The sequence below is a fragment of the Acartia tonsa genome, chromosome 10 (genome assembly GCF_053477335.1).
Source record: "Acartia tonsa isolate MP-2025a chromosome 10, ASM5347733v1, whole genome shotgun sequence".
NCBI classification, from domain to species: domain Eukaryota; kingdom Metazoa; phylum Arthropoda; class Copepoda; order Calanoida; family Acartiidae; genus Acartia; species Acartia tonsa.
The window spans coordinates 5234491-5247315 of record NC_137269.1 but is presented as its reverse complement, the minus strand read 5'-3'; the positions used below and the strand labels follow the sequence as shown (position 1 = coordinate 5247315).

At 35.4% G+C, this 12825-nt stretch overlaps 2 protein-coding genes across 2 annotated transcripts in view; one reads left to right on the top strand and one right to left on the bottom strand.

Annotated features, from left to right (window-relative positions):
* The window catches only part of LOC145330399 (uncharacterized), a 123269-nt gene that overhangs the window by 61377 nt on the left and 49067 nt on the right, over positions 1-12825 (top strand). Inside the window, exons 10-12 of the mRNA XM_080175037.1 lie at positions 9228-9335; positions 9690-9778; positions 10107-10292. Of these exons, the coding sequence (XP_080031163.1) occupies positions 9228-9335; positions 9690-9778; positions 10107-10292 (383 nt within the window). The remainder of the gene's footprint in view (positions 1-9227; positions 9336-9689; positions 9779-10106; positions 10293-12825) is intronic.
* LOC145329247 (mitochondrial glycine transporter A-like) overlaps positions 1-12825 on the bottom strand; it is a 402442-nt gene that overhangs the window by 381366 nt on the left and 8251 nt on the right. The gene's annotated exons all lie outside the window — the stretch shown is intronic.

Genomic DNA, 12825 nt, shown 5'->3' with positions numbered 1-12825 from the left:
GTTCGAATCTCGGGCCGACACCGCGTCATAAATCACTACCATGCACAGTTTGGACTTCTCAGACAAAGGTCGTGCAATCAAGGGGTTGGTTGTCTGATGAATCTTACTTAACCTAATATGAATGGGTGTTGATGCTCTGGATTCTCTAGATGATCACTTAAATCGAAGGAGAATCCCGCCCTTACGAGGTAATTGTAATGGAACAAAGGTCGTACAATTAAAGGGTTGGTTGTCTGAACTAGTTAAGAGTTTAGTTTCTTGAGACCTACTTTAAAGGTCTGGCCCTACGTTGCCCGTCTCAAAATGGCAAGTTATTAGTAGTACTGTTTAATTAATATAAAGTATATAAGTAGTAAGGTTAGTTTAGGATTAAGGTTTCAATCTTAGAGAAACCTAAAGTTAACGGGATGGTTTCAGGCTATTAATTTTAAAATTTAAATTTAGTCTATTTTTCTTAAATTCCCCTTCGAATACAAAGCTCCTAGATTATGGAAGTGTAATAAATAAATAAGATACTTAAAATTCACTTAATAAGAGTAACACATTATTTTTAAGACGGAATAAGGTAAAAGAGAGTAGAACAGGAAGATTATTTTTATTATTTTTGTTTTGTTTTTTATAGCCCAACCACACCAATCCTAATGCACCTCACAGTGCAATTGCATTCTTTAGTGTTTTATACATACAGGGTGTACAACAAAAATGTTTGTATAAATCTTTTTTAACAAAAGATGGTGTATTGAATTTTTATAAAATCTTTGAAATACATTATTAATAAAAAAAATATATATAAAACCTTTACAAGTGCGCTAAGATATTTGAAACCAACGACAGACATAAGTTTCAAAAGCTAGTAAAAAATCATTACATAAAATAAAAGAAATATTAAGGTTTATTAAAATTGGCTAAACAAAGCTTTGGAATAATTAGGAAATTAAAATAAAAATAGTTATAAATATTAATCTCTTAATAAGCCACAACAAAGCATCAAATTAAAACCCGATTGAATGATTTGAAAAAAAGGGTTGCCATATGTGAGTCTGGTTTAGACTTCCAGCTGATTTTCAAAATTGTAAAAGTTAATTTCCCCGAGGCTTACAGGTAGCTGTCGCGGCAAGTTCCCAGTTGAGGAGTGAGATTCTACCCCATCTGAAAAAATAAACCCCCCCCCCCCGCCATCTATCAAATTAAACCCCCCCCCCCCCCGGCATCATGAAATTTTTACCCCATCTTATGATTTTGTCCCCATCATGTTAATTTATCCCCATCTTCATATTTTGTACCTCTCCAAGAGAAACAAAATAATGTCAGAGAAGGGATAAATTATTGAACAGGGGACAAAAATGAAGGATGGGGTCTAAATAGGAACATGGGGCCAGGATTGGAAGGTGGGGTCTGATTTGACAGATGGGGGAATGATTGGCAGAAGGGGAAATAAAATCTAGGTAGGGGGGAGGGGAGAGTCTGGAGGGGTTTGCAAGGTGAGCCTCGCGCGAAAGAATTTATATTAGGGTAGCATAAGCTACCATACTCCACTGTAGTGAAGCTATGCCTTTCACTCTTCTATATTTTCCTATATTTTGAATAAAATTTGAAAATGCCTCTATTTATTTTTTTTATTTCTCTTTTAAGACTTTTTTTATACTAAAACACCAACATATTCTAATACTTCACTTTACCTAATATTTTAAGATAAAAATTTGGCTCCATTGAAGAAAAAAAACAATAGTTTGTTTGAAATAGGAACATCTAGTGGCAGATTATTGAACTACATAATATACATTTTTCTGGATGTCAACAAACATGATGATTGGTTGAAAAACACAGATGGGGTAGCAAACAATGCTATGATATCAAAATTGAAGCAAGGTGTTAAAACTTACACATGGTGGTCAAAAAATTAATATGGGGTCATTTTTTCATGATGGGGGTAGTTTCAAGTGCTTATATCTGGAGAACCGTAAGAGATAGAGGCCTAGTTGCTTGACTGTGGTAACTCAGATTTACATAAGGAAGCCATTTATGCACATGGGGGACCAAAACATGATATGGGGTATTTTTTTCATGATGGGGGTAGTTTCAAGTGCTTATATCTGGAGAACCGTAAGAGATAGAGGCCTAGTTGCTTGACTGTGGTAACTCAGATTTACATAAGGAAGCCATTTATGCACATGGGGGACCAAAATATGATATGGGGTATTTTTTTCATGATGGGGGTAGTTTCAAGTGCTTATATCTGGAGAACCGTAAGAGATAGAGGCCTAGTTGCTTGACTGTGGTAACTCAGATTTACATAAGGAAGCCATTTATGCACATGGGGGACCAAAATATGATATGGGGTATTTTTTTCATGATGGGGGTAGTTTCAAGTGCTTATATCTGGAGAACCGTAAGAGATAGAGGCCTAGTTGCTTGACTGTGGTAACTCAGATTTACATAAGGAAGCCATTTATGCACATGGGGGACCAAAATATGATATGGGGTATTTTTTTCATGATGGGGGTAGTTTCAAGTGCTTATATCTGGAGAACCGTAAGAGATAGAGGCCTAGTTGCTTGACTGTGGTAACTCAGATTTACATAAGAAAGTCATTTATGTACATGGGGGACCAAAATTTGATATGGGGTATTTTTTCATGATGGGTGTAGTTTCAAGTGCTTATATCTGGAGAACGGTAAGAGATAGAGGCCTAGTTGCTTGACTGTGGTAACTCAGATTTACATAAGGAAGCCATTAATGAACATAGGGTACTAAAATTTGTTGGGGGTTTCTTTTTTCATGATGGTGGGTAAAGATTGAAAATAGGGGCCATTTGTTATGGTGGAGAGGGAATTAGGTTAAGTTAGGTTAGGTAATATTGAGGAGCCCTGCAAGGTTAGGGCCCCCCGGGGGCCCTAACCTTGCAGGGCTCCTCAATATTACCTAACCTGTGCAGGAGACCCTAACTCTGCAAGGCTACTCAATATTTCCTAATCCCTTCATGAACATAGGGTACCAAAATTTGATGGGGTTTTTTTTTCATGATGGTGGGTAAAAATTGAATATAGGGGCCATTTGTTATGGTTGAGAGGGAATTAGGTTAAGTTAGGTTAGGTAATATTGAGGAGCCCTGCAAGGTTAGGCCCCCCCGGGGGCCCTAACCTTGCAGGGCTCCTCAATATTACCTAACCTGTGCAGGAGACCCTAACCTAACTTAACCTAACCTAACCTAACCAATTTTAAACTAACATGAACCAACTAAACCTAATCTAACCCATTTTAATCTAACCTAACCCATCTTAACCTAACCTAACAAACTTAACCTAACCTAACCCATTTTAACCTAACCTAACCCATCTTAACCTAACCTAACCCATATTAACCTAACCTAACCCATTTTAACCTAACCTAACCTAACTTCACCTAACCTAACCTAATTTCAACCCCCAACCCCATCATAGAAAATTGGCCCCTATATTCAATTTTTACCCACCATCATAGAAAAATGACCCTCATATTAATTTATGTACCCCTATGTGCATAAATGGCTTCTTTACTTTAATCTGAGTTACCACAGTCAAGCAACTAGGCCTCTATCTCTTACGGTTCTCCAGATATAAGCACTTGTAAGTACCCCCATCATGAAAAAAATACCCCATATCAAATTTTGGTCACCCATGTGCATAAATGGCTTCCTTATGTAAATCTGAGTTACCACAGTCAAGCAACTAGGCCTCTATCTCTTACGGTTCTCCAGATATAAGCACTTGAAACTACCCCCATCATGAAAAAAATACCCCATATCATATTTTGGTCCCCCATGTGCATAAATGGCTTCCTTATGTAAATCTGAGTTACCACAGTCAAGCAACTAGGCCTCTATCTCTTACGGTTCTCCAGATATAAGCACTTGAAACTACCCCCATCATGAAAAAAATACCCCATATCATGTTTTGGTCCCCCATGTGCACAAATGGCTTCCTTATGTAAATCTGAGTTACCACAGTCAAGCAACTAGGCCTCTATCTCTTACGGTTCTCAAGATATAAGCACTTGAAACTACCCCCATCATGAAAAAAATACCCCATATCATGTTTTGGTCCCCCATGTGCATAAATGGCTTCCTTGTGTAAATCTGAGTTACCACAGTCAAGCAACTAGGCCTCTATCTCTTACGGTTCTCAAGATATATGAACTTGAAACTACCCCCATCATGAAAAAAATACCCCATATCATATTTTGGTCCCCCATGTGCATAAATGGCTTCCTTATTTAAATCTGAGTTACCACAGTCAAGCAACTAGGCCTCTATCTCTTACGGTTCACCAGATATAAGCACTCAAACCTACCCCATCATGAAAAAAATACCCCATATCAAATTTTGACACCCCATCATGAAAAAAATACCCCATCTCAAATTTTGACACCCCATGTGCTTTCTTATGTAAATCTGAGTTACCACAGTCAAGCAACTAGGCCTCTATCTCTTACAGTTCTCCAGATATAAGCACTTGAAGCTACCCCATCATGAAAAAATGACCCCATATTAATTTTTGGACCTCCATGTGTGATTTTTGTTCCCCATATTATTTATACTTACCCCATATGTAATATTTTACCCCTATAACTCATAGTTTATTACCACCAAGCTTTGTTTTATACATTGAAAATTACAGGGACCAAAATTTAAGATGGGGTACAAATCACATGATGCCGGGGGGGGGGGGGTTTATTTTGACAGATGGCGGGGGGGGGGGGTTTATTTTTTCACATGGGGTAGAATCTCACTCCTCAACTGGGATGGTGCTAGCTGTCGCACTGCTGCAAGCATTGCTGCAAACTTCTTATGCATTGTTAGAGAATTGTTTTTTTTAATTTGCTTTTTTGGAAGACACACTGTATATTTGAAGATCATATATTGTTGGTTGTCCTCTACAGATCACTGTACACGACATTCACATCATATTCAAATATGTAATATTGTTAAAGTTTTTCTATAATTAGGGTCGGTCCGTCCGTCCGTACATCTGAGATGGATTGCTTTTTTCGTTAATTTAGGCATGTTAGAATTATCCTATCGATTTCAAACTTTGCAATGTGATTCCTGTAGTAATTAGGTATGATTTAGAAAGCGTAGCAATTCTATAACCATTACCAGAATGTCTGTACGTCCATTTTAAACATGTTGATTTTTTTCTTTTTTAATTATCCAATTGTTCTGAATTTTGGTATACTGAATCCAAGGATAACAAAGTACAATATCATAAGCAAAGCAACTCTATAATCAAGTCCTAAAAATGTAAGTGTGTCAATAAACATTATTCTGTATCAAGAAATTTTTCAACAAATTTACTCACAATTTTGCTTTGACTCTTATTCATTTATCATATTCTGATTATTCAGTTCTGACACTATACAAGTGTTAATGTCCGTTTGTCTTACCGTTTCAGAGCTTCGCTTTTATGGATGTTGTCATCCTTGTTAAAAGTTATTTCTAGCATGGTTTTAAAACCAATTAATATCTACTGTATTTCAATTTTCAAGAATATTAAAATAAAAATCATAAAATTTATATCAGTTTTGTTAAACCGAGCCTTTGAAATAGTAAGGTTTTTTTTGTTTCTCCTTTAAGATCTCGCTAACCAATGAACCGATTGAGTTCTTAATTATGATGAAAAAAAACCTTCAAAGAGGTCCTGGGTTGATTTAGGGCGTTTTAAAAATTATTAGAAGGTTTTTATGATATTTTAATATCTAATTTAATATCACGAAACTACATCTATTCATTTACATTTTTTCATATTCGAAATTCAAGCAAATATTAAAAGCTTTACTATAGTCAAAGTAACATTTTTAACATAAATTAATCATTAAAGTGTATAATAGTTTTTTAGACAAAGTTTGTGGACAAAAATAAAAATAACTAATCCTATTGTACAGTACACCCTTTACCCCAAATAACCACCATCTTAAGATCTAATACACTAACTTAAAATGTCCGATATAGGTATCATGTAGTAATGGATTTATTATTTCTTTGATATTACATCAAATTATCATGTTCTCTTATAGAGTCTCTCATTCCCTCATTCCCCCCTCTCATACTGTATGAACGAACTGACTAATAAGTGTTGTCCATGTTAGCAACCTATATTGACGACAATTCCCTGTGATAATATCCACATATATTCTATATCAATTCTCGTGGTTGATATATATGATGATATTTGGTGGAGATATGATGTGTTGACTCATCTGAGATGTATTGATGTTCTAACATAATTTAATTAATTCTCTGTACTATGTGTAAATACAGTGATACACGCTTCTAATACAAAGTAGTATGCTGTCTTTCTGTCTGTTCGTCCATCCATTTTTTTCGTTGAAACAAAAGAACAGAGCAATCACTTGTTTGTTTGGGATTTTAAAAAAAAATCATGGTTTTAAGCTACTTTTTGGGGGATTGTGTACACTACCTTTTTAAAAAATCGCTCATTACTCAAAATGGTTGAAAAAATGGAATTTTACAAATTCAAAATCAATCAAATTTTTTCCCCCTTATTATTATAAGATATTAGGGCTTTGGTGAAGATTAAGTCCTAAAACTATTCATATAATGATTCTAATATCAAAATCCTTATACTAAAGTAACAGGATGTCTGTGTGTCTGTGTATCTGTGTGTCTGTACCGAAGGATCTCGCTAACCGCTGAACCGATCAGGTTCTCCTTAACAGGGTAGCTTCTCATAGGTCCCGGGAAGGTTTATAACTATTTTCTTGGGGTTGGGACACCCCCAACCCCCCCCCAAAAATTTTTTATTTTATTTTTTGAACTAAAACTAAAAATGAGTGGGGTGGGGGGGGCACCCCCCCCAAAAAAAATTTTTTTTGTCCCCTCCAAAATTTTTAAAAAATTTTTTTTTAAAATCTAAAATAAGAAATTGGGTATTAAATTTGACTCTCTCCTTCTTAAGTGCCCCTAGAGGCCTCTAGGGGCGTAGCTGCTAGTATAAATATAAATTGGTTATAATATTTTCCCTAATACTTTGCAAGAGAGTAAAAGTTGTTACAATTTTAATTGATTAATATTACATAATATTTGTTCCTGTCCCTACAAGCATATTTGTAACTTAGAGACACTTCAGAATATACTCATATTAAAGTAACAGGATGTCTGGCTGTCTGTTTGAATTGAAGGATCTCGCTAACTGCTATAGTTCTCTTTTTCAATCCAGCTTCTCTTAGATCTAGAGAAAAATATTCTTTCAAAACTAAAATTTTGATTTGTTCCTCTAGGCTTCTATTTAGTTTAAGATATATAGAACAACTTTGCTACCGACATTTCAAATCTTTTAATTCATATCTGGTTTTATTTTGTTTACACATTTGTATGTTTGTAGACAATCTATTCCATGAGCATCTAGGAGAATTGATCAGAATATTACTAAATGTCTGGACAAAATAAAGCTAGTATAATAGAGTTTTTCTAATAGAAATAAGAAAATATTATAGAAAAAAATACTGAAAATAGTATATTTATATATCATAATCCAACTATTACTTAAAAACAAATAAGTTCAATACAAACAAATGGTGTGTGCAAAAAATACATACCTTTTTAAAATTCAAACTGCACGGCTTGTATTAATACCAGAAAAACTATTTGCATATTGATAGAACTGTGATAAATAAATATCAGATAGTTTGAAAATGCAACTTGCTGATTTAAAGTCATCTGAAATATTTTACCATTTAGCTCCTTAACTATACATAGCACATTGAAACTAGAGCCTTTAGCGATTCAAATGGTGTGCATTACATTTTCCTACTATTAACACAAGCCGCGCAATTTGAATTATGAAAAGATACACAATTTTTGCTCACTCTAAATTTGGAGAAACAGCATATTGATCAATGTATTCTTTTGTTTCCATTAATTCTTATTTTAAAGGAACATTTGATGGTTGGTTTTTATGAAAACTGGGATAAAGAAATTAAAATTAATTGCTCCTCTGCATAGTAACTTTATTGTTGTTGACAAATAAGAGTAATGATGCATGATTTCTGGGTTAATATCTCACACAAGGGCTCTACACATATTTACTTAACAAAATTAAAATTATACAAGCAAAATAATAATTGAAAATAATAGTTATTTTGCTTTGGAAGATTTATTAGAAAAATATATTAAAGAAATGCACAAATAAAAAAAATAACAGTTAATTTATCATTGTTAAAATATGGTGTTAGTCTCCCCCTAAAAAAGTTATAAACGTACCAGGACCTATGAGAAGCTACCCTGTAAAGGACAACCATATCAGTTCAGCGGTTAGCAAGATACCTCATTACAGACAGACAAACATCCTGGTACTTTATTTTAAGGATAATCTCTTAAACCACATTTTTTTTCATGAAAATCATCAATATATTTTTAATATCTGCTACGACGATCATATTTTATATAGCTTACAAGAAAAAAGGTTGTGGGAAGGACATGGCATCATCGAATAGCTTTGCTACAAAAAAATCTAGTTTCCTGGAACATATTGCTAAATTAAAATCCCAGTCTCGGTTTACATTTCCAAAGTTTGATGTCTAAAGTGTTGTTTACAAATCTAGCTTCATTTCCCCCAAAAAATGCATAGACAAACTTTTAGTTTTCAATTTTGCAAAATTGTTGGTTTAACAGAGAAAGAGAGAAAAAAAGGAATAAGAAAAATTTACATAGCAAGGGTCCTTGGCCTTAGTTTATTTTATATGAAATCAATGAATGCAAGCTTTAGCTTCCTTTTTCTTCCTTCTGCTTTTTTTTTAAATTTTGTATTTAGATTCATAGTATTGAAGTTAATATGAAAATAAAACATAAAATACTTCTGTCAAATCATGTTAAAGTTATGGCTTATTCATTTCTTTATTATCTTATTAAAATCAAAATTTGGAAAGTGTATTTTGATCAAAAGATAGCTTGATAGAAATTCTCAATTATCTTATACAGAAAGATACAACCAGGGCTCAACAGCCGCAACTAAGCCTCAATTTAAACCCGTATAAATGCTTTTATTCTTTTTTAAAATTTGTATTGTCATTTTTGGTCAGGTATGGACATTCAGCTGATTTAAAAAAAAATACAAGGTTGTTTTCCCTTTGCCTTCCTATCGGTTGAAACGTGGCAGCCAAGCCTTGACAGAAAGACACTCTATTGTTAAATAAATATATATATTTTTTAGTAATCTATTTTTTTTATTTAGAGAGTGAATTTATCCAGAATAAGGAAACCCATTGCAACCCAATCACCCACAGCGCCCGCAGTCAGAGCTCCAGTCAAATTACTTGTACTAGCAGTACTGGAAGTGCTGGTAAGTACAAATAAGCAGGGATCTGAAGGGATAAGACAAAGACCGATAAGTTGATGTACATTCCCAATGATGATGCTTAAAATTACCCCTTTTGTAGATTACAATTAGTGGTTGAAATGTTTGAACACCAAGTTTAATGAACCAACCAAAAAAAATCGTTGAAAGTCATTAAAAAACATCTAAATGTTCCCTCCCTCCCTGAAAGATGAGCCAATTTGAATAAAATTTTTATGTAAATTACAATCAAATCAGGGAGTAAGGTGACATTGGGCAATGTATTGCACTAGTCCAAAAATTTTTAAAATGACGTTTTCTTATTCGTTGGCTCTATTGAAATAATTGTATATTATTCAGGTATAAGTTGTACAAGTACCCAGTTGAGCCAGAGTAACATCCAGACACAGATCAGCCAGGCTTCCAGCACAGACTCCATGGGGAACAGGAAAGTGTTGATACTTTGAATATTTAGAAATTAAAGACAATAAACAGAATCTTCAGTCTAATAATTGTATGACAGTTATAAACTTTAAAAAATTGCAAATGGAGCTTGAAAAACAATGATATGCCAAGTTGAAGAATTTTATCTATGTTCTACTCTTACAACCTTTCATTTGGAAGGCAGTATTTAGTTTGGGGAAATTATTATATAATCCATTGTTCCCTCCCTTGCTGATTTTAAATTTAATATCAATAAATAATTTATAGTAAGCAAACTTATGTGTACAAGGACTGAAGTTTAAGATTTAAAAACTATCAACTTTTAAAAACAGGTTGAAGCCAGCTCAGCGTAGCATAGAATGTCAGTCTTCAGTTGAGCGCAGTTTAGAGTTCAAGTCTCCAGTCGAGCGAAGTTTAGAGTTCAAGTCTTCAGTTGAGAGGAGCTTAGAGTGCCAGAGTTCTGTGCACCGTAGTATAGAGTGCCAGTATAGTCCACAATCACACACCTCCTCAGATAAGGTGACTATATACCAGAGTTCTGTACACCCTAGTATAGAGTGCCAGTATAGTCCACAATCACACACCTCATCAGATAAGGTGACTATATACTTATAGTATTTACAGGAGTTCTGTGCACCGTAGTATAGAGTGCCAGTATAGTCCACAATCACACACCTCCTCAGATAAGGTGACTATATACCAGAGTTCTGTGCACCCTAGTATAGAGTGCCAGTATAGTCCACAATCACACACCTCCTCAGATAAGGTGACTATATACCAGAGTTCTGTGCACCCTAGTATAGAGTGCCAGTATAGTCCACAATCACACACCTCCTCAGATAAGGTGACTATATACCAGAGTTCTGTACACCCTAGTATAGAGTGCCAGTATAGTCCACAATCACACACCTCCTCAGATAAGGTGACTATATACCAGAGTTCTGTGCACCCTAGTATAGAGTGCCAGTATAGTCCACAATCACACACCTCCTCAGATAAGGTGACTATATACCAGAGTTCTGTACACCCTAGAATAGAGTGTCAGTATAGTCCACAATCACACACCTCCTCAGATAAGGTGACTATATACCAGAGCTCTGTGCACTATAGTATAGAGTGCCAGTATAGTCTACAATCACACACCTCATCAGATAAGGTGACTATATACCAGAGCTCTGTTCACCCTAGTATAGAGCGCCAGTATAGTCCACAATCACACACCTCCTCAGATAAGGTGACTATATACCAGAGCTCTGTGCACTATAGTATAGAGTGCCAGTATAGTCTACAATCACACACCTCATCAGATAAGGTGACTATATACCAGAGCTCTGTTCACCCTAGTATAGAGTGCCAGTATAGTCCACAATCACACACATCCTCAGATAAGGTGACTATATAATAGGGTTGGGCCGGATATTTTTTTGGCCGGATACCGGATATTTCAAATGCCGGATATCCGGCCGGTTATCCGGCCAACGCCGGTATCTGGCAAATATCCGTTTATACGGCCGGATAACCGGCCAAATTACAACATATTAAAGTATCAAAAAAGGCAACGCACCTTAAGGGGCGATTCGTTGTATTTTTAATATTGCTTTTAATAGGTTATTTTAAGTTAGGTTAGATTATATTTGATTAGGTGATTGCCCCGCAGGGTTGGGCAATTGGCCCCGCAAGGTTAGAGTTCCCCGCGAGAGACTAGAAATAGGAGGAAAGCTACTGTGAAAATACGAATAATCGCTCCTTAAGGGGCGTTGCCACGAAAGGGACTATACCCGCATAAAAAATTTCTTCATAAACTGGTGTTCTATATTATAACTAGCGGCTTCGCCCCTAGCCTCTAGGGGCTTTGCCCCAAGAGGTGATAAAAAAATGAAGGCGAAAATCGTAAAGGACCATGGAAATCTCCTTCAAAAAAAAGGACCAAGGAAATCTTCTACAAAAAAAATAAAGGACCAAGGAAATCTTCAGCTAAAAAAAAAAATGGGGGGGGGATTTTTTGTTTTTTTGGGGGGTTGGGGGTGTCCCATCCCCCAAGAAAATAGCTTAAAACCACCACAGGCCCAATAGGTAGATACCCTGAAGAGTAGAATTCGATCGGTTCAGTGGTTACCGAGATCTTAAGGGACGGACAGACAGACGGTCAGACAGACGGACAGACGGTCAGACGGACAGACATTGTTCTACTTTGTATTATAGATAGCGGCTGCGTCCCTAGTATCTAGGGATATTATAAGGGACATAAAAGTGAAGAAAAATAACTTAAAACCTTACAACGACTTTTCTTTATAAAAATTAAACAGCCTAAAACCAACCTGGGACCTATAAGAAGCTTCACTCTAAAGGAGAACCATATCGGTTCAGCGGTTAGCAAGATCCTTCGCTACAGACAAAAAAAGCTTACTAATTTATACAATAGGATAAAATTAAGGTTAAAACTTAAAAATTAAGTAACTATTAAATGATCTTTCTTCTTAGCAAATAAATTTAATTAACTATTGCTCAATCTGTAATATCAAACCCCTAACGGTTGGAGGATGGGCGGGGAGGTGGCGTTGAATGCCTGCCCCCCCCCCCCTCTGTTTTTTTCTATCCCATTTTCTGTGTATAAAAGGTAAAGGGCTATAACTGAGTGACTTTCAAAATATGGGTATGACACATAACTGAGAGTTGAATTTTTTTAATACCTCCTTCCTGGCGGGCACAGGATGCCAGCAAATCTGGTAAGGTCATTCAGGTAAAAAGTAAAAATATTTTTTTACTTAAACAAGATTTCATGTTATCTAATACTAAATATCCTATAGTCGTACATCCTCATATGTAATACAGGTGTTCACTGTTCAATTTCATAAAATCCGTTGCCGTTTACCTGCCAACCGTCGGTTTGCGGCTGGCAGCTGCCAAGTACTGCTGCCACTGCCAATTTTATGTTTTGAGATTTCTAATATAAAATTTACATAAAGATAAACATATTCAGAACAAATTGTTCTTCTAGCTTTAATAATAAAAAAATTACAGCCATTTAAGATTTTTAAAACCAGAGATTTTT